This window comes from Helianthus annuus, chromosome 11 (assembly GCF_002127325.2).
Source record: "Helianthus annuus cultivar XRQ/B chromosome 11, HanXRQr2.0-SUNRISE, whole genome shotgun sequence".
In the NCBI taxonomy this organism is placed as follows: Eukaryota; Viridiplantae; Streptophyta; class Magnoliopsida; order Asterales; family Asteraceae; genus Helianthus; species Helianthus annuus.
Window position 1 is genome coordinate 118,389,330 of NC_035443.2, and position 27,786 is coordinate 118,417,115.

Genomic DNA, 27,786 nt, shown 5'->3' on the forward strand with positions numbered 1-27,786 from the left:
ATAGTTATAGTTAGTCTACATTATTATTTAATGAAAAATACATATAAGGGTGTACGGGGCGTCCTCGGGGAGGTGATTCGGTGAGGCGTTTCCCCGATCGGGAACACCGCCGCCATCACCGCGGGGTCCCGATTCGGGGTGGGTTTTGGGTGTGGGTTCACCGAGTGAAAAGGCACGAAAAATGAGGAACGGTCGGAATGTAACGGTCGAATTTTATAAAAAAAAAATTCACTTTTTTTAAACTAATATAAATAACCATCTCATTCTCACCATTTTTTTATACTCAAACCATCTCATTCTCACACATTTTTTAAACTCTCCAACCACACCCACTTCACTTTTTATTTTCTATACTCTCCAACCAAACCCCCTTCACTTTTTATTTTTTATACACCGAGCAATGGAGAACCGACCCCGCGAGGCCAAGAAAAAAACTAAGGGACGGGTCTCGAAACCGTCTCGAGATGGTTCGAGCGGTGCAAATGCTCAACCACAACCCCCTTTCGGATACACTTCACAACCCCCGTTTTTTTCCAACAACCTACACACCCCTCGTTTTACAGCACCCAACAACCCAATTTCGGCTATTTTCAAAATTTGTTATCAATGGACGCTCCTCCTCAATCCCCCGCCTTCGACCCATATGCTTATCGTTCTCCACAAGTTCCTTCTACACGAGGAAATGTCGAACGTCCTCTACCTATTCACGACGACGAGGACGATGAGGTAGTGCCCGAAACTCAAAATTTGGGCGACGACGACGAGGAAGATGAATATAATGTGGACGAAGACGCGGGCAACGAAGAAGATGAGGCTCGAGAAAAAAAAGGGAAAACGGTGAGCGAAAAATGGACAAAAGAACAAGAAGAGGCGTTGGCGAAGGCGTGGGTACATTGTTCTACCAACAAAAAAAAGGGCAATCAACAAAGTCGCGAAAGTTTTTGGGGTAAAATTTTAGAGCATTTTAACAAAACTATCGGTGGAAGTAACCGGACCGTTCATCAAGTACGGTCTAAATGGAACCCGATGCATGCGAAAATAAACTTTTTCAACGGCCTATACCAACAAGCGGTAAAAATTATATTTTTTTTAACATTGCATATTTTTATTTTTTTTTCTAAGTTCATACTTTTTTAACACTTTCTAATTTTTTTATTTTATAACATGTAGGATCGCACACGAGGAAGCGGATGTAAGGATCTCGACGTGATGAAAGTCGCGTTAAAAGAATTTAAAGAAAGATTTCCAAGCGGTTTTCAACACATCGAGGCGTGGGAGGTCGTTCGAAGACACGAGAAATGGGCCCAAGTCCCATTGATGGGTGAGGAAGGTGAAGGTTCGGCACATAAAAGAAAGCCCGTTGACGTGGACCTTTCGATACCGGATATGAACAAAGAGCACAACGGCGAGACAAGCGTCAAGCTACATCGTCCGAGGGAAGCTCGGCCGAGTTGGCGGCACAATTCAAAGTGTACACCGCCATGAAAGAAGCGAAGCAAGCGGTAGAATTGGAGGCGATCGAATTGAGGAAAAAAAGAGAGTCGGAGGCTCGCGAGCTCAAATCGGCACAACTCGAGACGATGAAAAACTACAATTACGATCGAGATATGAAAACATTCCTTAAGCCGCACGACGATGTTACGCCAAGTATGTTGCCGATCATCCTCGCCCGAAAGCGAGAAATCGCTAACAAGTACGGGTGGCCATGCGATTTCTAAAATTTTAGTTTTCTAGTTTTAATGTAATTTTTTATTTTCTACTTTGAATGTGTTTTTTATTTTCTACTTTGAATGTGTTTTTTATTTTCTACTTTGAATGTATTTTTTTTTAAATTTAATGAAATGTCTTTTATTTAATTTATAAACATCCATAATTTTACAAAAAAAATAATAATTTTGAACTCACCTAATAGGGGAGTGCCGCCATCAAAAATGGGTATTAGGGGAGTGTTAGAGGGGAGTTGACATGGCACTTTGTGGTTGGTTGTGTGTAAGAGGGGGGACTCACCTAAGAGGTGAGCACCCCTTACACCCTAAGTTAAATTAGAACCAATGGTGGAGCCACACTTTGATCAACGGTGTCTTCCGACACCATTGAATTTGGGTAGCAAATACAACGTATAATAGGAAAAATTCGAGCAACACCATTGTTTTTTTACGAGTGACACCATTGTCTTTTTACAAACAACACCATTGTTTTGTTTTCTTCTAAAACAATTACATAATAAACAAATTTATATTTCAAAAATTAAGCCCAATTACTTGAATTTAATTAGTATACTTTAAATTATTAAAGGTCCATTTTTTATTTTTATTTGTTCTAATCCAGTAAGCATTATAGCTCCATGTCTAATTGGTTTTGTTTCAATTGTTTAACCTAACACGATGTTTGATGATCATTTGAATGATGCGTGCACTTGTTTGTTTTAATGAAAAAGAGGGGTTTTTTTTTTTTTTTTTTTTTTTTTTTTTTACAAGTTGCCATTGAAAACATTATGAATCGTTTTCAAAACATGAAAATGCGTACAAAGCAACTATTAAATGCATTTTTTTTACATATTTCAAATGACTTTTTAATTTTATTATGTGTTTTTATTCAATGACATTGTACTTTTGCTATGATATTTGTATTTATTATGTGATTTGACCCGTCTAGATCCGAACCGATTTAAAAAGTTCGATTCCGGGTTACTATAAACCGGGGTACCTATAAAAAAAACATCATATGAAAAATTTCTGCCTCCGCCACTGATTACAACTTTATTCTTTTAACGGCAATTAAATAACAAGTAAACTAAATAATATAAAAAATAAGCTAAACTAGAGAACAACAACCAAATTAAATAAAAATATAAGAAAAAACGAATGTAAATGATTATAGTTACTAGTTTAAATTAGGGGTGGCAAAATGCGTGGGTTTGGCAGGTTTGAGTAATGGGTTAGGATGGATATGGGTTACAATGTGTTTGGGTTAGGATGAGTTTATTAAGAAATGAGTTTAAGTTAAGATGAGTTTTTGTCAAAATGGATTTGAGCATGATAGGCTAAAAATATAAACAAATAAATAAATCAAAAAAATTTAAAAAAATAAAAAAAAATCGATGATATTGAGTTTCTAGACTAAGCAACCAAAGCAACTTCAACATGTCGTGCTTCCGGTATGGACCTGTTTTCATTCTATAACAAGAACTAGTACTACATATTAATCATCATGAAATTACAAACATCGGTCACAATATATATCAAGCAAAATTCCACACATGTGTGTATGGTATAATATCAAATGTAGCGTAGCAACCATAATATACATAAACATAAACTAAGTATATACTCATAGGCTGGGTATCAAATAAATACAGATAAAAGAGTGTTAATGTAGGATCGTTATACGACCTGACGAGTCGATCAGAAGAGTGCTTAGACTAAATCAGAGGCGGAATTCATTGATTCGGTCTTCGTATAGCTTGATTTCACTATTTAACGTCTCGTTTATTGATTTGCTGACAAATTACAAGAGCTGGAGACAAATTGGCAGGGCTTCGCCGTACACACACACAACTGCACTACTAGATCCGCTCATCAGTCCCCTATTTATAGACTGATGGGTTCGCTTATATGACATGACCATAAAAGCGAACCTATCATATGTCATATGAGCGGACCTATCAAGGACACATAAACGAACCTACAATATTGACATATAAGCGAACCTATCTAATCTTATGTGTTTATTGATTTCCGTTCACTGTACAATCAGCTCTAGCCTAAGACTCGAACTAAGATGTAGTCGACAGACAACTGCACCAACAGACTCCCCCTTGAATGTTGACGGAATCTTCAGTGAGAGTCTTCAAACATTGACAGCTCATCAATCTTGATCGGTCTTCTTCAGGAACTCTTCCTGGAATTAAGTACCTGGATCTTTCTCTGGCTCTAACTTTCATCAGACTTCCCCTATCATCATGCTGGGATCGCCGTCTGGAAATCGTTATCACCATTGAAATCAACTCCTGGCTTTATCAGTTTAAACTTCTTCTCAGGTTCTGATGTATCTCCTGGCTTTCCGTAGCAACAGGATCAGAAACCTGCACAACTCAAACAATCTATTACAAACAAACACAATTGTGATTCAACTTAATGAATCAACTAATCATTTAAGAATATTCAAGAATTTTTCACATTTAACAATTTATTAACTTTCCAAAATCTAATTAACCATTTCAAATCATTTTAACCAAACCAACTATTCATCTTGTTTAGCCTTTGAAATTTTGAATTTCAGCTCTCCAACATCAGTTGTCGAAAATCTTTTTGAATTTTTCAAATATGAAACACAAATGCAATAACATCAATTAAAATGCAGAAATGAAATATATACAAACATATTTTTGTGAGTTCGTGCAAGAGGATCATATCAACTGCTGACTAGACACTAGCACCGTTAAGCTGTTATTTCATTTTAAGCTTTTAAACAATTCGCGTAGATTGCCGATATTCTAATCCACTTAAATTCTCACAAAATGTTCAACCTGTTCGGGATACTGACTTAGTGTTTTAAAACTTAAACATCTACATGTGCCCCACCTCAGTATATACTCCCGTATCCAGACCCCAGTATTCAGTCTTACAGGTGAGTATACCACAGCTGATATCTGTTAAGGGGTAATGTGCGAGGGCCGTGAGAGCTCAGGTCGATACTTCCGTATACGCAGAGAGATGACGGCTTCGACTTTTGGTGGGTCCCCTTTAGAGGATCTTTTGTTACAACAGCAATGATTATCAATTTTATTGTTTAATCAAATTGCTGAGGGCGAGCTTGTATTTCAAAGCTTTTTGCAGAAAGTATTATCCGGGGACTAGGTCAGTACTTCCATACAGCAGAAGTCCCGGGATAATACCCCAGATATCACTGAGCATAAAGACCTAGTATCTCAGAATACGGGACCCTTCAACCAGGATTTCAGGGGTTACCTATATATCTTGGAGCTGTTCCCCACGTAGACGTAAGTAAAATTTATGTTTATATCCCAAACTGATCTACTAATTCTGTGAAAACCTATCGACACATCTTTAGCGACACTGCTTAATTGCATTTATACATTACAAATCTTTAGCGTACTGTGCCAGTCTAGCTGATGTACTATCATTTCCTCTTATTCGCACCAAAAACTCATTTTTAATTTTTCAATGTTTTGGACATTTTCAATTTTTCTAATTTTTTTTTTAAATTTTACTCCCCCTAAAATCAAAATATGTTTCAATTTTGATTTTCTGGGAAAATTTGAAACAAACTATACAAAGTTTGACAACATGATGAGAATCGCATCAATTCTCCATCCACATGGCGTAAACAATCAGAACTCCCCCTCACAACAAACTATTTTCCCATAATGATTTCAAAACACTCAAGTTTGTTTTAATCAGAATGGTTTTTCCGGAAAAATTAGTTTGTTTACCAAACATTTGTAGGTTCGGGGTTATCTCATCACAGTGTTTTCTACACACGCATGACAGTTTCAAAACCCAAACAACATTTGTAGAAAATCAAGTACAACTTAATGTCCCTGATTTACCACATTTGAGGCGAAAAATCACCAAAGTGAAATTTCTCAAGAAATATGTCGATTCATGTTCCACGCTTACCAACCTGGGAACTCCGGCAAGTCAGGTTTTTCTATTTAAACAGATTCACCCAAGCCTGATGGTCCTTGGGTGATTTCGAATTCTTGTTCAACAATGGTGGAAAGTTTGCATCATCCATTATTAAACCCGAATTCTCCTTTTTTACCTCAACCAATGGCTCTTCTGGCTTTGACGAACTAGAATCATTGCCCGCAGGTGGCTTGTCTGACTTTGACCTGTCAGATTCATCGCCGACCATTTTCTTCTTCCTCTTTTCCTCTTTTGTCCTCAGATTTGTATCTGATGAACTCATCTTGCTTGACTTTGCAGCCGAGGAAGTTGATTCATCAGAACTCTTATTCTTTCCAACGGATGAACCTCAGGACAAAATCTTCTCGAGATACTCTCTCGCCTTCTTCCTCTTTTTCCTCAGTCTGTCTTTCTGCCCCTGTGAAAGTTTAACTTTCTTTTCTTGAATTGTCTGTTCTTGAACTTTAGGTTTTTGAACCTTCTGTTCATGGGGCTTGACTTTGACTGGAATTTTCGCCAATTTCTGAGACTTAGCCCTCAATCTTTCATTTGATCTCCTTGGGCATTCTCTGGCAATGTGACCTTTGATTTGGCAATTGTAGCATCTTCTGGTCTCATAACTCCAATTCCGGCAGTTAACAGCAATGTGTCCTTGCTAACCGCATCGGTAACACACTCTGTTATCGTACCGTATACCACCTTCACACCAAACGCTCAGATCATAGCATTGTCTGGCTTGGTGATATTCCTTCCTCATGTTTACTGGATTTTGCTTTTGAGCACTGTGGTCCAACCTGCACCACTTATTACCCACACTTTTTGAGTTTTCATTTTTTACTTTTTGTAATTTTTCATTACGATTGGATGATCGATCTGATGAACTTTTATTATCTTTTTGTTTCTGTTCCACTTTCTTCTTCAAAGGTCTTTGTTTAGAACATTCACCTTTTTCAGTCGATTGTAGAACAGTTTTCTGAAAATTTTCTTTTAGTTTTAAAAACAATTTTTGTTTTTCTAATTTTTCATTTTCATCATCAGATTTTTCATCGCAATCTTCAACTTTGACATTGTCAAAGTTTGTGACATCGTCACTTATTGGAACAGAATTGATCGGTTTTGGACAGGGAAAATTCACACTGTCTGATGCAGTCACAAAACCTATCAATTTCTTCTCAAGTTCATCAATCTTGCTTCTGGAATTCTCAGCTTCTTTTTCAAACTGAGATATTCTTTCAAGATGAGACTTGATTGAATTTTCATTCTCATTTTTCATGTTTTCAAGAACAGATTTTTCATTTTCCAAAACTTTTACCTGTTCTTGAAATTTCGCTTCATTTGCTTTCAGATTCTTGTTTTCCAGCTTAATCCAGAAATCCTCATCTTCTGAAGATTTCTTTTTGCTTTCAAACTCTTTTTCCAACTCTTCAATTTTCTTTCTAGCACATTCACTTTCTTTTTCAAGTTTAATAATTTTCTGAAGATGGGAATTGATCAATTTTTGCTTTTCAATGTTGTTTTGACTGAAAACATTTCTCCCATCTTCAAGAATTTTCATTTGATTTTGAAATTCATTTTCACTTCTTGATTTTTCAATTTCAAAATCCTTAATTTTCTCTTCAAAAACTTTTTCTTTTTCTTTCAACTTCTTGTTTTCAAATGTCAAACTGTTCAAATTACTTAACAGTTTGTCATTTTCAACCTTCAGTTTCTCACACATTTCCTGAAATATAAGAGTCTGTTTAATATCAGTTTGCTTCTCGTCTTCCAACTTCTTGACTTCCAATGTCAAACTTTCCGCATCTTTCAAGAGTTTGTCATTCTCAGTCTTGAAGCTGTCACATTTGGAGCACACTGATGCAGAATTTGAAACTTCATTCTTCACAGATTCGTCAGTCATTGACGTTTCATTTATTTCTGCCTTGTATGTTCCTGCACAAACAATTTTAACAAAGTCAAGAGGTTTTAAATTTTCATTAATATAACATCCTCTTTTATAATCATACTTCATGTTTTGTTTTGCACCAAAACATATACAAATTCTTTTATTAATCTCAGTAATTACATCCAAATTGATTTTATCTAGATTTCCCAGATTCAGTTTATCTAGATTCTCTTTGATTTTATTCATCAATATTTTCTTCTTTTCAAAATCTTCATAATGACGCTTTTGAAGTTTACTGATGAAATCAGATGGATGTAATTTCGAGAATTTAGGCTTTTGTTTTAATTTCTTTAGAACATCATCCCATTCGACAGGTAAAGCAGCTTCCAACTTTGATATCTTTTCAGTATCTGTCAAATTTATTCCAAACGATTTTAACTTGTCCATCAAGTAATCAAATCTTTTTTCCATCTCTTTCAAGCTTTCATTCTGTTGACAAGCAAAGTTTTCAAGTCTAAGAATCCAAATCCTCTTATCATCTTGATCATACATACTTGTACGATGCCTTCCAAATCTATTTAAACTTTCAACAAACTTATTATCTTCTTCATCAAACATTTTGTCCAACTGTCAACAAAAATCCTGACAAGTCTTTGTTGTTCATTGTAACACCCCCAAAATACCACCTGCGGAAACCCCGCGAGGCGTGTTACACATCAGAGTCTGAGCCACCAATCACATTGAACCATTGAGAAATATTTAAATAAAACATGTCATTAATTGCCAAGATTAAATGTCAAACATAATATCGATTCACAAAGAGTTATATAGCGGAAGCATATGATAAGTCGTTTAGCAATTGTTTCATAATAAAACTCAAAACCAATGTATCAATTATAAGTAATCCAATAGCTTCGATCCATGACCACTCCAGCACTCCCAGATAGCAAGTCCATGTTCCAATGTTAACGACCTACAAGCATGCAAACGAGTGTGTCAGACTACGCTGGTGAGTTCAAGGTTTTGTTAACGTGATTTGTTACCAGATGTATGTTAATGCGATTCAATGTTGCGTTACAATGTTGCTCAGGTTAGATACCCTAGGGAGTGTGCCCATGTGTATCCGGGGAGTGGGTACCCCTTAACGACCGATTGCTATGTTGCCTTCGTTAGATACCCTAGGGAGTGTGCCCATATGTATCCGAGGAGTGTGCCTCTAACAACCATAGCCCTACCCAGATAATTAGTTCACGCCCGTCCTTACGGCCCGGTGTGAGGTTTCCCACCTAATAGCGCTATCAACTAATTACCCCCATTGCCCTCCAGGCAATCCGATGATAGATCCCATGTTCAATGACCAAAACCGATTAAGTTGTTTACCCAAAGTTTCCCTTCCATATGTTTACCAGTTGTCCCAAACCACCGGGACGCATGCTTGAGAAAATGCATCGAACTCACCTGGGATTGCTCGGCAGGTTATACCAAAGTTACTTGAATTAAGAATGGTCAATCACGTCCTAACACGTTTATCATACAAGTCAGGTTTGGTTCACGTAAAGCACGTATGATTACACATAGTTTAACATATTGCTAACACGTATCAATCATGTCAACATAGTACACACATAGCATGTTTTAAATGTTATAAGTTTATCATACGGATGAAGCCCACATAAGTCTCGGCCCAACACGTTGTGCGATCAGCACATCCTTGTGCGACCCACAGCGTGTTGTGCGACATGATAGAGCCCGGCCCAAACAATAATTAAGCCCAACATATAAGTAAACAGTCCAATAAGCGTATCGGCCCAGTCACTAAACAGGTAAGTCAAACTTGTGCGGTTCATACACCTTGTGCGACGGACAAGGCTTGTGCAATTAGGGAGCTTGTGCGGTCGACTAGCTTATACGTTTGGGCTCTTGTGCGATCGGATAAGTCCAGCCCACTAAGATTGTCCGGCCCAACAGTTAACATTATTTCAACTTGTGCGATCCAAAGGATCTTGTGCGAGTGGACCGACTTGTTCGATTAGAAAGCTTGTGTGATTCAGCCATGTTGTGCGACTGGCTTGTGTGATTGGGGGCCCTTGTGCGATCAAAGCCCCCCCCCTTGTGATCCGATAATCTTGTTATTCGGTTACAATTACAATCAATTCGTTGACCCAATTGGCAGTTTCCAAACTTATCATTTATCAATTAACAACTTCCATTCTAGCAATGATCGATCAAAACAGGTTGTTACAACCAATTCACATAAACCCTAATCCAAGCATGAACACTAAGCTATCGATTCACATGAACCTGTGGCCGATTATATGAACATAACCCGATACACTAGCACATCAACAAGCTAACAATCCAAACCATATAACATAACAACGAATTATCATCTATTCAGTTCTTAGTTGTGACATCCGATTCACTTAAACATACTCACATGAACTTCATTGTTCGACATACAAGCAACACTTAGTCACTAAACGGAATCATAACATACACTAATAATGAAACACTAACCGGTTAAGAAAAGAGGATGATCCGAACAAGAAAGATCCGAGGTGATGGGGGATTGCTTGGCTGCCTTCGGTTCGCGAAAGAGAGGGAGAGAGGAGAGCTAGGGTTTTTGTGTGATTGAGTGTTGTAACAAAAATGGGAGAACAACCCTAGAGGTGGGTGTTTGTACGTACAAGAGGAGTGGGCCGGCCCTCACTTGGGCTGCCCCTTGTCCGATTACTAGTGCAAAGCCCTATCGGCTTGTGTAGTTGTGTGTAGTGTTGTGCGATTGGTTCATGTTGTGCGGTTTCGGGTCCAGTAATATAATCACATGATCATAACACAACACATACAAAATAACATTCCATTACCCACAACACAAAATCATAACAATCAATAATTATAATAGTTCACCTGAGCATGTATCGTTACACAAAATGGGTTCGAATTGCGTGTTGTCACAGTATCCCCAACTAAAAAGAAATTTCGTCCCGAAATTTGGTATGCACTCACTAACGTAAGCTATATCGTTCACTAGTTTTCCTGGGGTGTCACATCATCCCCAACTTGAATGGGAATTTCGTCCCGAAATTCACTAGTTGCATCAACACTAGGTTCACTAGGTTTCGACTGGTCTTCGGGGAACAAATGTGGATACTTAAGTTTCATCTGGTCCTCGCGTTCCCACGTGAACTCTGGACCACGTCTTGAGTTCCAACGAACTCTCACAATCGGTATACGGCTGTGTTTCCGAACTTTAACTTCCCGATCCATAATCTCAATTGGTTCTTCGACAAACTGCAATTTGTCATCTATCTTCAGCTCTTGAAATGGTACAACTAGTGTTTCATCGACCAAACACTTCTTTAGTTGCGATACGTGAAATACATCATGGACATTACCCAATTCAGCCGGTAATTCCAACCTGTAAGCCACCTTTCCAATCCGTTCCAGAATTTTGAATGGCCCTACATAGCGAGGGTTTAGTTTGCCGCGTTTCCCAAAACGCACCACACCCTTCCAGGGTGAGACTTTTAACATAACGCGATCATTAACTTCGAATTCCAACGGTTTACTACACTTGTCAGCGTAGCTTTTCTGCCGGTCGCGAGCTGCGGCCATACGGTTTCGGATCTGCACAATGCTTTCTGATGCCTCAAGCACAAACTCGGGCCCTGTGATCTGACTATCACCCACCTCATGCCAACAGAGAGGTGAACGGCATTTTCGTCCGTACAGTGCTTCGAACGGGGCTGCCTTAATACTTGAATGGTAGCTGTTGTTGTAGGAGAATTCTATCAACGGTAGGTGCTTCTCCCATCCTTTCCCAAAGTCGAGTACGCACGCCCGAAGCATATCTTCAAGTGTCTGGATGGTGCGCTCGCTTTGACCATCTGTCTGCGGGTGATAAGCGGTACTCATGTCGAGTTGGGAACCGAACGACTTATGCATTGACTGCCATAACTCTGAAGTGAAAACCGGATCTCGGTCTGAAATGATAGAAGTAGGCACCCCATGCCTAGAAACCACCTCCTTAAGATACACTGCTGCCAGCTGAGAAAATTTGTCTGTTTCCTTGATTGCCAGGAAATGTGCTGACTTCGTGAGGCGATCAACAATCACCCAAATAGTGTCATTCCCAGCCTGAGTTCTTGGTAATCCTGTCACAAAATCCATAGCGATCTGTTCCCACTTCCAAGTGGGTATCTCTGGTTGTTGCAGTAGACCTGAGGGCTTTTGATGTTCGGCTTTGACTTTAGCATAAGTCAAACATTTGCTGACGTAGGTTGCTATGTGAGCTTTCATGCTAGGCCACCAGTACGTAGTTTTTAAGTCATGGTACATCTTATCTGATCCAGGATGTATGGAGTAACGTGACTTATGTGCCTCTTCCATTACAAGTTCTCGTAAGTTGCCAAAGAATGGGACCCAAATGCGTCCAGTTACGTAGCAAGCACCGTCTCCCTTTCGTTCTAGTCGTTGCCTCGAGCCACGTAGAGCTTCAGCTCGAACATTCTCTGGTTTCAACGCTTCTAACTGAGCGTCTCGTATCTGGGAAGGAAGGTTGGACTGGATTGTGAGTTGCAATGCTCGCACACGCCTAGGTGCATTATCCTTCCTGCTGAGGGCGTCGGCTACGACGTTTGCCTTGCCCGGATGATACTTGATGGCACATTCATAATCGTTCAATAATTCCACCCATCGTCGTTGTCGCATATTCAACTCTTTCTGGTCGAAGATGTGCTGGAGACTCCGATGGTCGGTGTAGATGGTGCATTTGGTACCGTACAGATAGTGCCTCCAAATCTTCAACGCAAATACCACCGCTCCTAACTCCAAGTCGTGTGTCGTGTAGTTCTTCTCGTGCACCTTCAGCTGACGAGAAGCATAAGCTATCACCTTCTCGCGTTGCATCAACACGCAACCGAGACCCTGAATCGAAGCATCACAATAAACCACAAAATCTTCGGTACCCTCTAGTAATGACAAGATCGGTGCACTGCAAAGTTTCTGCTTTAACAACTGGAAGGCCTCTTCCTGCTTCGTTCCCCAGGAGTATATCGTGTTCTTCTGTGTCAGCGAGGTGAGAGGCTGTGCGATTTTTGAGAAATCTCAAATAAACCTCCGATAATATCCTGCGAGACCAAGAAATTGTCGCACCTCAGATGGAGTCTTTGGTGCCGCCCAATTCTTAACCGCATCCACCTTCGCAGGATCCACATGTATCCCTTTCTCGTTAACAACGTGCCCAAGGAAATGCACTTCTCGAATCCAAAAGTCGCACTTTGAAAATTTCGCATACAGCTGTTCTCTTCTCAAAAGTTCCAAGATGAGACGTAGGTGGCGCTCGTGATCTTCCCTGTTCTTGGAATAGACTAAGATGTCGTCAATAAACACTATAACAAACTCGTCAAGATATGGCTTACATACGCGGTTCATGAGATCCATGAAAACCGCTGGTGCATTAGTCATTCCAAACGGCATAACCAAAAACTCGTAGTGTCCGTAGCGCGTTCGAAAAGCAGTCTTGGGAACATCATCCTCCCTAACTCGTACCTGATGATAACCCGACCTTAAGTCGATCTTTGAATAGAAACTTGACCCTTGCAACTGGTCAAACAAGTCGTCGATGCGTGGTAATGGATAGCGGTTCTTAATGGTCACCTTGTTGAGCTCTCGATAATCAATACACATACGGAATGACCCGTCTTTCTTCTTTACGAACAGAACTGGGGCTCCCCAAGGCGACGAACTGGGTCGGATGAAACCCCTATCCAACAACTCCTGTAGTTGATTGGACAACTCCTGTAACTCTCCAGGTGCTAGCCGGTAAGGAGCTCGAGCAATTGGAGCCGCTCCCGGCGCAAGATCAATCCGAAATTCTACTTGACGGTGAGGAGGTAACCCTGGCAGCTCCTCTGGGAACACATCAGCGAATTCTCGCACCACTGGTAGATCCTCGATCTTACTTTCTTCAGACTGAGCGTTGGTAACTAACGCTAACATTGCAGGATACCCCTTTTGTAGATACTGCTGTGCACGCATGGCCGTGATAATCCCAACCATCGTCCCACTACGATGCCCTTGAACTAACAGTGACTCCCCATCAGGGAGAGGAATACGCACAACTTTCTCCTTACACAAAATCTCCGCTTGGTGCTTAGACAACCAATCCATGCCTACCACTATGTCAAAACTACCGAGCGTAACGGGAAGGAGGTCAATGTCAAACACCTGACCCACGAGGTCTAGTTTACATCCAAAAAGGACATTCGAGGCTTCTATCGTTTTACCATCTGCTAGTTCTACTACTTGTTTAACTTCTAAAGGTGTTGGCGTTACCCCTAATCGTTGACTAAACTCTAGGGACACATAACTCCAATCGGCACCCGAATCAAATAATACAGAAGCAATACGATTGTTAACAGGAAACGTACCAGTTACAACGTTGCCGTCATTCCTGGCATCCCCTGCTCCAAGCTGGAACACTCTGCCTCGAGCACCATTTCCACCATTGTTGCCGTTGTTGTTGTTTCCAGCATTGTTGTTATTCGGGCGGTTGTTGTAGTTAGCGTTCTGGTTTAACTGAGGGCAATCCCGCTTAAAGTGACATTCGTCACCACACTGATAGCACCCCTTCCTGAAACCCTGGTTCTGCTGGGGTGGTTGTCCCTGTTGTCTCTGATTCTGCTGGTTTTGTTGCTGCTGGTGTTTGGGTTGTGGGGCCCTACAATCCCTGGCCTCATGACCTGCCTTACCACACCTGTTACACATCCGACTACACGCCCCGAAATGATGATAGCCACACTTGTTACATCGTGGCTTCTTCCCTGCATACGAACCCTGGCTGTGGCCACTTCCCTGGCCTTGATTGACAGAAGACGACTGGCTGATGCTGCGGTTGTTGTTGTTGTCTGGCCTTTTCTGAGTATGACCAGCACTGGATGCTTTGTCGTAGTCGCTCCACTTCCGTTTGTTATCATTAGCAGATGTAGTAGCAGTGGGTGCCGCAGCAGCAGTGGCTGAAATACGCGGGGTAACGAATTGCTCTCGACCTCTTGGTCCACAATCTTATGAGTCAGTCGAACAATCTGTGTTAAATCATTGAGATGGGCTGCAGTGACCAAACTCTTCACACGCGGAGGCAACCCTTTGATGAATAACTCAATCCTCCGAGACATAGGCCGGGACAAGTTCGGGCACATGTCGGCCAATTCATACGATCGCTTCACATACGCTTCGACCTCAGATCCAACCATCTTCAGGTCGTAGTATTCGTTTTCCAACTTCTGGACCTCATCCCGAGGACAGTACTCCTCCCTGATCAGTTCTTTAAAGTCTTCCCAAGTTGTAGCATTCGCTGCCTCGATGCCCAACAACTGTACTTGGGCGTTCCACCATGTTAGGGCACCATCTGCCAAGGTACCCGCAGCATATTTCACCCTGTCCCCAGCGGGGCAGTTACAGATAGCAAACACAGACTCTGCTTTCTCGAACCATCTCAGAAGTCCCACAGCCCCTTCAGTCCCGGTGAAGGTCTGTGGCTTACAGTCCATAAACATTTTGAACGTACACGCAGGCTGGTTGTTGTGGGGTTGCGCTTGCTGACCAGCTTGATAGGCTGCTAAGGCCTCAGCCACACGGGTATTGATTAAGTCAGTCAACTCAGCCTGAGTCATGTTGATGTTGCCACGTCCGTGTCCTCGTCCACTCATGATTCTATATGTGGAGATGAACCGGTTTAGAAATTCGAAACGAGATGGAAGTCAAGTATCATACTGATATCTATGTACTACCAAGTTTGCACATAGTAAGGCAGAACCCTTCTCACGCTCGATAAGCATCACTGGGACTTGCATGCACCTCGCATTATTATTAAGTGTGCACCCATAATAATAAGGCAATTTGCATGCTTATCTCAGTGCCTCTTAGCTTGCGCTCAAAGTTTCCCCCGTTCAAACAACACCACAGATGGTATCACAGGTCTATGGTTCACATGAGTCGAAGAGTAGTGTCACAGTGTCACTAGATGTTTAATGTCTCATTTCATATATATGTTGTGAGTGTGTGACTGCTAAGCAAGTAATGTATAAAGTGAGAGGGACGAACCTTGCAATCTGGAGCTGAGTGTCATGATCGATTTTCGAAGGTGTTCGGTTATAGTCTGGTTTTACAAAACGTTTTAAAACCTAGTTCACTATAACCAGTGGCTCTGATACCAAACTGTAACACCCCCAAAATACCACCTGCGGAAACCCCGCGAGGCGTGTTACACATCAGAGTCTGAGCCACCAATCACATTGAACCATTGAGAAATATTTAAATAAAACATGTCATTAATTGCCAAGATTAAATGTCAAACATAATATCGATTCACAAAGAGTTATATAGCGGAAGCATATGATAAGTCGTTTAGCAATTGTTTCATAATAAAACTCAAAACCAATGTATCAATTATAAGTAATCCAATAGCTTCGATCCATGACCACTCCAGCACTCCCAGATAGCAAGTCCATGTTCCAAGGTTAACGACCTACAAGCATGCAAACGAGTGTGTCAGACTACGCTGGTGAGTTCAAGGTTTTGTTAACGTGATTTGTTACCAGATGTATGTTAATGCGATTCAATGTTGCGTTACAATGTTGCTCAGGTTAGATACCCTAGGGAGTGTGCCCATGTGTATCCGGGGAGTGGGTACCCCTTAACGACCGATTGCTATGTTGCCTTCGTTAGATACCCTAGGGAGTGTGCCCATATGTCTCCGAGGAGTGTGCCTCTAACAACCATAGCCCTACCCAGATAATTAGTTCACGCCCGTCCTTACTGCCCGGTGTGAGGTTTCCCACCTAATAGCGCTATCAACTAATTACCCCCATTGCCCTCCAGGCAATCCGATGATAGATCCCATGTTCAATGACCAAAACCGATTAAGTTGTTTACCCAAAGTTTCCCTTCCATATGTTTACCAGTTGTCCCAAACCACCGGGACGCATGCTTGAGAAAATGCATCGAACTCACCTGGGATTGCTCGGCAGGTTATACCAAAGTTACTTGAATTAAGAATGGTCAATCACGTCCTAACACGTTTATCATACAAGTCAGGTTTGGTTCACATAAAGCACGTATGATTACACATAGTTTAACATATTGCTAACACGTATCAATCATGTCAACATAGTACACACATAGCATGTTTTAAATGTTATAAGTTTATCATACGGATGAAGCCCACATAAGTCTCGGCCCAACACGTTGTGCGATCAGCACATCCTTGTGCGACCCACAGCGTGTTGTGCGACATGATAGAGCCCGGCCCAAACAATAATTAAGCCCAACATATAAGTAAACAGTCCAATAAGCGTATCGGCCCAGTCACTAAACAGGTAAGTCAAACTTGTGCGGTTCATACACCTTGTGCGACGGACAAGGCTTGTGCGATTAGGGAGCTTGTGCGGTCGACTAGCTTATACGTTTGGGCTCTTGTGCGATCGGATAAGTCCAGCCCACTAAGATTGTCCGGCCCAACAGTTAACATTATTTCAACTTGTGCGATCCAAAGGATCTTGTGCGAGTGGACCGACTTGTTCGATCAGAAAGCTTGTGTGATTCAGCCATGTTGTGAGACTGGCTTGTGTGATTGGGGGCCCTTGTGCGATCAAAGCCCCCCCCCCCCCTTGTGATCCGATAATCTTGTTATTCGGTTACAATTACAATCAATTCGTTGACCCAATTGGCAGTTTCCAAACTTATCATTTATCAATTAACAACTTCCATTCTAGCAATGATCGATCAAAACAGGTTGTTACAACCAATTCACATAAACCCTAATCCAAGCATGAACACTAAGCTATCGATTCACATGAACCTGTGGCCGATTATATGAACATAACCCGATACACTAGCACATCAACAAGCTAACAATCCAAACCATATAACATAACAACGAATTATCATCTATTCAGTTCTTAGTTGTGACATCCGATTCACTTAAACATACTCACATGAACTTCATTGTTCGACATACAAGCAACACTTAGTCATTAAACGGAATCATAACATCAACTAATAATGAAACACTAACCGGTTAAGAAAAGATGATGATCTGAACAAGAAAGATCCAAGGTGATGGGGGATTGCTTGGCTGCCTTCGGTTCGCGAAAGAGAGGGAGAGAGGAGAGCTAGGGTTTTTGTGTGATTGAGTGTTGTAACAAAAATGGAGAACAACCCTAGAGGTGGGTGTTTGTACGTACAAGAGGAGTGGGCCGGCCCTCACTTGGGCTGCCCCTTGTCCGATTACTAGTGCAAAGCCCAATCGGCTTGTGTAGTTGTGTGTAGTGTTGTGCGATTGGTTCATGTTGTGCGGTTTCGGGTCCAGTAATATAATCACATAATCATAACACAACACATACAAAATAACATTCCATTACCCACAACACAAAATCATAACAATCAATAATTATAATAGTTCACCTGAGCATGTATCGTTACACAAAATAGGTTCGAATTGCGTGTTGTCACATTCATAAAAGCGAAACAGTGACGATCAAATGAGCGAATCTAATCAGGTTCACAAAAGCGAATCTAGTCAAATCCACAAAAGCGAACCAACTAGTGTTCAAATAAGCGAACCAGCTAGGAGCGAACCAGAATCAGTCCTATGAGCGGACCAGAAACCAACACAATAAGCGAACCAGATTCAATCACTAGGAGCGAACCAGAAACAACCCCTATGAGCGAACCACAAGATGTTCTTAAAAGAGAATCTGTTTGATGTACAGTGGAGCGGATCTCACAAGCACTTTGGAGCGGACCTTTTGAAAATGACTTAAGAGCGAACCCGGATAATCAGATAAGCAGACCTGATCCTTACTTTTGAGCGAATCTATCAAATCAAAGACACTGAAGCGAATCTTATTACAAATTGGAGCGAACCTATAGACCACGTGTCTTAGGAGCGAACTTAATTGTAGTTTGGAGCGAACCTGCTGAAATATTGAATCGAATTTGCTATTTTGAGCGAACATGATTGATCTAAAAAGCGGATCTCCTAAATGTTCGTAAAAGCGGATCTTGTTTCGAACATGTTTTCACCCATATTTAGTCCGCATTTCAGTCTGAAAACTTCAAGGGTTTGTCTATGTCTAACAACACGTAATCTGTGCAATTTTGACCTAATTCTGACCATGAAATCTCCCTGAACCAAGAAAAGAAAGTGTAGAAATCAGAATTTTGAGCGAAAATCGAGCTAAACGGTAAGAACTCTTCCTCCTGAGCTCTGATACCACATGTAGGATCGTTATACGACCTGACGAGTCGATCAGAAGAGTGCTTAGACTAAATCAGAGGCGGAATTCATTGATTCGGTCTTCGTATAGCTTGATTTCACTATTTAACGTCTCGTTTATTGATTTGCTGACAAATTACAAGAGCTGGAGACAAATTGGCAGGGCTTCGCCGTACACACACACAACTGCACTACTAGATCCGTTCATCAGTCCCCTATTTATAGACTGATGGGTTCATTTATATGACATGACCATAAAAGCGAACCTATCATATGTCATATGAGCGGACCTATCAAGGACACATAAGCGAACCTACAATATTGACATATAAGCGAACCTATCTAATCTTATGTGTTTCTTGATTTCCGTTCACTGTACAATCAGCCCTAGCCTAAGACTCGAACTAAGATGTAGTCGATAGACAACTGCACCAACAGTTAAAATGTCTGGAACAAACATCATATAAAATGTATGGGTGAAACAATACACAACCACAAATAAACTACTGATCGGGCAAGGATGGGTAGATCTGAGGCAAAGGATCTATATCTATCTCTGTCCTCTCAGCTTACCTCTAAATTGAATGCATAACCCAACTCATAGCTATCTCCAACCTCTATATGAAACTCATAAGACCTCCCTCAACAGCACCCACACCTCCAATATCACCACCAGCATGAACAATTGATGCGTGTAAAACGCAACATATAAATTACACCAAATGAGGCATAAAACTAACCCTTTTTTAGTACTAATGTTGGAAAAAGTGTGCTTTTGTCTTCCTTTTGTATTTTCATGGTTAAATGAGCCTAAATGAACAAAAGAAGCAAAAATGAGCCAAATCTAACATAAATACAAGAAAAGGAAAGAACATGGCATGCCCGACCACTCGATAAGCATCTTCCCAAGCAAAAACAAGAGACTAGAAGGCTGAACACGCCCCGTACCCAGCGGACACGGGGGCGTGCTCACGTGTCTGTAGAAAAGACAAAGTTGTAGAAACTTCTATTTCCCAACACGGGGGCGTGCCTAGCTCAACACGACCGTGGTCAATGCTAAGATTCGCAGAATCCAAGCAAATCTTGATAGAACAGATACGCTTATGCACACGGGGCCATGCCCAACAGACACGGGGGCGTGTGGAGCTAATACACACAAACTGCAATTAATGAAGAAAGAGAAAGTGGGTGGACACGGGGCCGTGTCCGCTGGACACGGGGCCGTGTCCGGGCTTCTGTGCAGGCTATAAATAGAGGTGCTTGGTTCACTTCAAAGGCATCCCTTAGCAAACCACCTCTCTCCCACTTCACCCACACTCCACCACCATCACAACACCCACATCCACCACCATCATCCATCATAGAGTGTGTGTAGTAGTCTCGGGATCCAAGATTGATAGTAAGAGTTCTTGACAATCAAAGGCCATGTTTGCCTAAGTCTCTTACATCACTTGGTGAAGACAAGCATTTAGTGTAATACTTTTGTTTTTTAATCTTTTCGCACTTTTTATTTAGTTTTGTATTAATGACTTTCATAACTAGTTTCTTATGTTGAAGGTGAAACTTCCTTATCATTTGTTTGTGGTGTCTTGGCGTTATTTTACTGTCTATATAAAATAAAAGATTTACACCATTCATATCTCTACGGTCTATATAGAGATATGTTGGCTACCTGGTCGGGGGTTAAGGGAATGGTTTGGTAAGGTTCTTGCCTTGTTCAGTGTATAGATCCTGCAAGGACCTGGGTCAAGCTTACTAGGACCTCCTTGAATACCCACTGGTATTGGATGGCGGGGGTGCGAATGGCTTGATCCCCTCATATGTAAACTACTATTAATACATTAACCCGGCTACTTGGTATTGTATCCCTGCTGACTCAAACCACTTAGCCGAGGGTAACGTCACCTTCAAAAGAGGGGCCTACCACATTACGCATTAATAACTTAATTAATTATCTTTCAATAATCCAACCCTTTAGGATTGTATCCTTGCTGACTCAAACTACTGGGTTGAGGGTAACGGCACCTTTAAAAGAGAGGCCTACTACTATAACTAAGATAATCTCTTAAAAAGTGCAAACGTGCGGAAAACATCAAAGGTTACACTAAAGGCGAGTTGGATTCAAGTGATTCATCTTGTCTATCTGTTTTATTTCATTTTTATTTTCAGCATTTTTAGTTTTTATTTTCATGTTTAAAAGTTTTTCTAAACTTTTGATTTGATTAGACGTTGAGAATAAACCGGTACTAAAAGCTCTTGTGTCCTTGGATGACCTCGGTATCTTACCGACGCTATACTACGCTCATGATGGGTGCACTTGCCCATATGTGTGTTTAGTGTTAGTAAAATATCGTGTTTTATAAAATTAAAACTTGACTAAAGTGTTAAAAGGGCTTAAAATATAGATAAAAATACATAACGCTACACACGCATTAAGTTTTTGGCACCGTTGTCGGGGACACAAGGATTTTAAAAAAGTTAGGAATCAACGGCCTAATCGTTTTTCTTATTTTTCTGTTTTTTTAGGAATTTTCTTAAATATTCAGCTTCTGCAGACTGCAGCACGGGGTCGTGCCTGGTCGGACACGGGCCGTGCCCAACATCGTTACTGGCAGTTTTTTTTTTCCGAGTTACAGAGAGCTGAGCACGGGGTCGTGTTGGTGCAGCACGGGGCCGTGTCGAGCTCTCCAGTAATATGGTTCCGGAAAACAGTCACCGTAACTCCGACCACGGGCCGTGTTCATCTGAGCACGGGGCCGTGGTGAAACTTCTGACCAACGTTCTTTTTGTTTTTATTGCAGAACTTGGAATCCAGGCGCCGCACTTGAACTTTCTACGCAGTGTATGAGCTCCAATTCCAATAGAGACATAAAAGAACCTCTAGACGAATTCAAACGCTTTCTAAGAAAAAGACTTAAAGCTAAAAACCAAGAGAAAGTTTCGGGGGACCCACTTCCAATGGCGGATCAACGTACCCTCATGGATTACCTACGACCCACTGTAGGTAATCTTGGCGCCGCTATCAATGCACCGAATGTCGATACCAACAACTTCGAACTTCGGCCGCATTTGATACAAATGCTCCAAAACTCCGCAACCTTCCACGGGCTTGCGGACGAAGGTCCCCATTTACAAAATACTAACTTCTTGGAAATATGTGATACTTTTAGGATCAACGGAGCCTCAAACGACGCCATCCGCCTTCGAATGTTTCCCTTTTCACTAAAAGACCAAGCTAAGGCTTGGCTTAACACCCTCCCAGTTGGTTCGGTAAACACCTAGGATGAACTAGCCCAAAAGTTTTTGTATAAGTATTTCCCTCCTTCTAAAACGGCTACATTAATGACTGAAATTAATACATACTCACAAGAGGATGGGGAATCCTTATATGATACTTGGGAAAGGTTCAAGGAGCTACTAAGGAAGTGTCCTCACCATGGTCTTGCGGTATGGCAACAAGTATCCACTTTTTATATTGGGTTGTTGCCACACACGAGACAAACACTTGACTCTTGCTCCGGGGACTTTAAGGTAATTACCGTCCAAATGAAATTTATAATCAAATTGAGTAAATTGCTCAAAACAATTTTCAGTGGCACACTCCCCGAGGCACTAAATCTATTGCCCCGGGAGCCCATAAGGTTGACGAAAGCACATCTTTACAAGCCCAAATCGAGGCCCTTTCTTCAAAAATCAAAAAGCTAGAAATGGCAAAAACGGCCTCAGTTATGGCTTGTGAAGGGTGTGGTGGGCCGCATGAAAATTGGAGTTGTATGAAAGAAATGGATAATCAAACGGAAATGGTAAACTATATTGATAATAGACCTAGGTCGTCAGGTCCTCCGACAGGTACCTACAACCAAGGATGCGTAACCACCCTAACCTTGGTTGGAGAGAACCTGGCAATAGTAGTAACCAACAAAATCAAAACCAAAGAACAAACTTTCAACAACCACGAAACGAGTCACAAAATTTCTCTCAACAACAACAAGGGGGACGAGAGAGGTTTGAAGACACCGTCTCACGCCTCATCTCTGACATTGATAAGAAAAACTCGGATCGATTTCAACAAATAGAATCTAATTGTAGAAACCAACAAGCTAGTATTCAAAACATTGAAAAACAATTAAATCAACTAGCTCAAAATTTTTCTGAGAGGCCACAAGGTGCGTTACCTAGCAATACCAAAACAAACCCAAGGGCGCAAGTACATCTTATCACATTGAGAAACCGTACCGTAGGTCCCGAGGAGGCTCCGCTTCCCACAACTGAAAGGAGTCCTCCTATCCAAACCACAGCTTCGCCAACACCCCAAAAAGAGACGACTCCTACACCGAACCAAGAGCCCCCCAAGAATCCTCCGGTACCTTATCCCGGTCGGTTACTTCGCCAAAAGACCGATGAGCAATTCACAAAATTCGTAAATTTACTAAAACAATTGCATGTCAATATTCCATTTGTGAAAGTCCAAACCCAAATGCCTAAATATTCAAAATTCATGAGGGACTTTCTCACTCACAAAAGGAAAATTGAATCATTGCAATTAGTTAATTTAAGCGAAGAATGCTCCGCCTTACAACTCAACAAACTCCCACAAAAGCAGATCGACCCCGGAAGCTTTACCATCCCTTGTTCGATTGGGGAATCACCCATACGCAATGAACTAGCCGATCTTGGGGCTAGCATCAACCTCATGCCCGCATCAATGTTCGACCGACTCGGCCTAGGGAAAACAAGCCCTACAAAAATGAGCATACAGCTCGCCGATAGGTCCATTAAATATCCACAAGGTGTAGCCGAAAATCTATTGGTAAACGTCGGAGACTTTGTCTTCCCGGCCGACTTTGTCATATTAGATATGGAGGAAGATACCGAAGTACCACTCATCTTAGGAAGACCATTCCTAGCCACGGCTCACGCAGTGGTGGACATGTATGGTGGGACACTAACATTGAGGGTTGGGGACAAGGAAATGAAGTTTGAGGTTGGGAAAAGAGTAGAAGATGACGACCCGGTCAACTACATGAAAGTCATAGACTCAAGTTTGGATGATGCTCTCCGACGGTGCAACATGGGATGCAACCCGTCCTACTTGGGTAACATATGACTGGCTTTGGGTCTAGCCAAGGACCCTTATAAACGTGGCACACCACAGAGGCATTCCGCGGAACTATCCTTAATTTTAATTAGATTAACTTTTATGCTTTCTAGTTTAGTTTTAATTTTCAGGAATAAAACACACTCGGGATGGTGAAGGATACTAAGGGAAACTTGAACCAACACCCCCATACACAAAAACAGAGTCTCCCGATAATTTTTCTTCATTACAGCAAGTTTAGCACGGGTCGTGCCCAGCCAACACGCCCTGTGCTCAAGGGTCTGCAGAAAAACGGCCAGTTCAGGTAACTGGACATGGGGCGTGTTCGCTGAACACGCCCCCGTGCCCAGCCTTCTGTTATTTCTGATACTGACAATCTAAACACGGGGTCGTGCCCGGTCACCACGGCCCGTGTCCAGATGCCTAGTAACCAAATTTTTTTTTTGTTTTTAACACATTTTTTATACATTCAATCAACCTAAAAACTTATTTTGGGGCATATTGAGGACAATGTGTAATTTAAGTGTGTGTGTAGGGGGGGATGCTAAAATCTTGAATTTTGCAAGTCCTAATTACAAGCCTTACACAAAACTCTATTTGAACCGCTAAACACCCCAAATTTTTTCAAAAAAAAAATTCATTTTTTTTACTTGTCTTGGTTTAATTTGGGAATAACAAGTTCTAAAAAGTTTATATTTTTACAAATTTACAACCGATAGCGTCATGATAAAAAGAACCAACATAAGAAAATTATGAAACGGCATGACAAATCTAGTTAAAATTTGATTATATATACTTGATCACATTAAAAACCCATTCCCACAAAAAGTGAGTTTCGAGTCTTTATTGAGCATACAAATACACATCTTTAAACTAAATGCTCATCTATCGTTTCTTGTGTGAATAGTCGCTTGGTTTCTTACGACTCTAGAACTTGCCATAATGATACATTCCCGGTTCTTACCAACTTAAACCCAAGTAAATAAATGATGGAGGCACTAGGACTAACCCTTTTTCTTTTCAACACCATTATTTTTTTTACCACCTATCCAAAATCCCCCAAATTAACCCCTTTGAGCCTAAACCTTTTCATTTCTAAACCCACAAAACAAACACCATTTTTCCCACCAAAAACCATTTTTATTTTAAACCCTTTATTTTAGTAAAAAACTCGGTTTTCATGTGACATTTCTTATAAAAAAAATTTAGCGATAAACAAACAAGTTCCTCAAAAGAAACTTTCTTTGAAAAATGCTTAGTTTAAATAAAAAGTCACAAAAATAAAAATATTTACGAAAACCGATGCTTTTTACGCCTTTCGCCCTTTCTACTAACCACTAACCCAAAACCACCTGCCTTTAACCCAAGCCTAACCTTTCCCCAAGTCCTCTTCATATTTACAAAGGTTTTGAGTTAAAAAGGAGGAGGATTGATTGCTTGGCAAGCATATGGTAGAAGTAAGTTCCATGCCAGTCTCGAGTGTTTCACAAAAATACATCTTCGGCCGTGTGTTGAGTGCTCTCCCGTAAGGTATGTGAACTTGTATATAAATGGAATTTTAAAGAGGCATGTTATGCCCAAATAAGTAATTTCTCTTATGAAACGTTCTAAATAAATCATAACGAATATGATTATAAATAGCATAAAAATAAAGCCTAAATAAAGATCTTGGAATCCCGACACTCAAGACAAGCCCAAAACTTCTCTTGTACCCATTCCATTTGGGTGTGTAAGCCACATTATAAAGAGTTTTGCTTGAGGACAAGCAAAGATTCAAGTGTGGGGGTATTTGATGTGTGTAAAATGCAACATGTAAATTACATCAAATGAGGTATAAAACTAACCCTTTTTTAGTACTAATGTTGGAAAAAGTGTGCTTTTGTCTTCCTTTTGTATTTTTAGGGTTAAATGAGCTTAAATGAACAAAAGAAGCAAAAATGCAGCCAAATCTAACATAAATACAAGAAAAGTAATGAACATGGCATGCCCGACCCCTCGACAAGCATCTTCCCAAGCAAAAATAAGAGATCAGAAGGCTGAACACGCCCCGTGCCCAGCGGACACGAGGGCGTGCTCACGTGTCTGCAGAAAAGACAAAGTTGTAGAAGCTTCTATTTCCTAACACGGGGGCGTGCCCAGCTCAACACGGCCGTGGTCAACGCTAAGATTCGCAGAATCCAAGCAAATCTTGATAGTACAGATACGCTTCTGCACACGGGGCCATGCCCAGCGGACACGGGGGCATGTGGAGCTAATACAGACAAACTGCAATTAATGAAGAAAGAGAAAGTGGGTGGACATGGGGCCGTGTCCGGGCTTCTGTGCAGGCTATAAATAGAGGTGCTTGGTTCACTTCAAAGGCATCCCTTGGCAAACCACCTCTCTCCCACTTCACCCACACTCCATCACCATCACAACACCCACATCCACCCCCATCATCCATCATCCATCATTGAGTGTGTGTAGTAGTCTTGGGATCCAAGATTGATATTAAGAGTTCTTGACAATCAAAGGCCATGTTTGCCTAAGTCTCTTACATCACTTGGTGAAGACAAGCATTTAGTGTAATACTTTTGTTTTTTAATTTTTTCGCACTTTTTATTTGGTTTTGTATTTATGACATTAATTACTAGTTTCTTATGTTGAAGGTGAAACTTCCTTATCATTTGTCCGTGGTGTCTTGGCGTTATTTTACTGTCTATATAAAATAAATGATTTACACCATTCACATCTCTACGGTCTATATGGAGATATGTTGGCTACCTGGTCGGGGGTTAAGGGAATGGTTTGGTAAGGTTCTTGCCTTGTTCAGTGTATAGATCCTGCAAGGACCTGGGTCAAGCTTACTTGGACCTCCTTCAATACCCACTGGTATTGGATGGCAGGGGTGCGAATGGCTTGATCCCCTCTTATGTAAACTACTATTAATACATTAACCCAGCTACTTGGGATTGTATCCCTGCTGACTCAAACCACTTAGCCGAGGGTAACGTCACCTTCAAAAGAGGGGCTTACCACATTACGCATTAATAACTTAATTAATTATCTTTCAATAATCCAACCCTTTATGATTGTATCCTTGCTGACAAATTACTGGGTTGAGGGTAACGTCACCTTCAAAAGAGGGGCCTACTACTATAACTAAGATAATCTCTTAAATAGTGCAAAAGTGCGGAAAACATCAAAGGTTACACTAAAGGCGAGTCGGATCCAAGTGATTCATCTTATCTATATGTTTTATTTTATTTTTATTTTCAGCATTTTTAGTTTTTATTTTCATGTTTAAAACTTTTTCTAAACTTTTGATTTGATTAGACGTTGAGGATAAACCGGTACTAAAAGCTCTTGTGTCCGTGGACGACCTCGGTATCTTACTGATGCTATACTACGCTCATGATGGGTGCACTTGCCCATATGTGTGTTTAGTGTTAGTAAAATATCATGTTTTATAAATTTAAAACTTGACTATATTGTTAAAAAGGGCTAAAAATATACATAAAAATACATAACGCTACACACGCATCAACAACATCTCCTTGAGCAACACAACCAGCATGACCACCAGCATCAACACCTCCATAACTACCCCTAGGTCCTCTAGCAATATGATGCCTAGCAGCATGCCCTAGACCAAAACCAACAAGTCCAGGGGGTCTAACCTCTACCAATCTAGGGCCTTTTGGCGTATCCCTAAGAATAACCATCTGACCTAATGTGGATATCTTAATATTCTATGTAGGAGCACATAGTGTCAAATGCTGCCACTCATCTGTTGGGATTAGATCTAGCTGATGTGCTATCTCAGTAATCCATACACCACCACCAATACTAGCCTGAGGTGCGCGAAATATATGTAAAGTGAAATAAGAAGCTAATG

The 27,786-nt window shown here is 41.0% G+C and overlaps 1 protein-coding gene and 1 non-coding gene across 2 annotated transcripts; one reads left to right on the forward strand and one right to left on the reverse strand.

Annotated features, from left to right (window-relative positions):
* Positions 1–570: 570 nt before the first annotated feature.
* Positions 571–27,717, forward strand: LOC118484062 (glutathione S-transferase T3-like). The gene is made up of 3 exons (XM_035979950.1): positions 571–1,071; positions 1,171–1,416; positions 27,649–27,717. Exons 1-3 carry the CDS (start codon positions 607–609, stop codon positions 27,715–27,717), a joined length of 780 nt encoding a protein of 259 aa, XP_035835843.1. The 5' UTR covers positions 571–606.
* LOC118484453 lies at positions 22,148–22,254 on the reverse strand. The gene has a single exon (XR_004873564.1). It is a non-coding gene; the product is annotated as a small nucleolar RNA R71 (small nucleolar RNA).
* Positions 27,718–27,786: the final 69 nt, after the last annotated feature.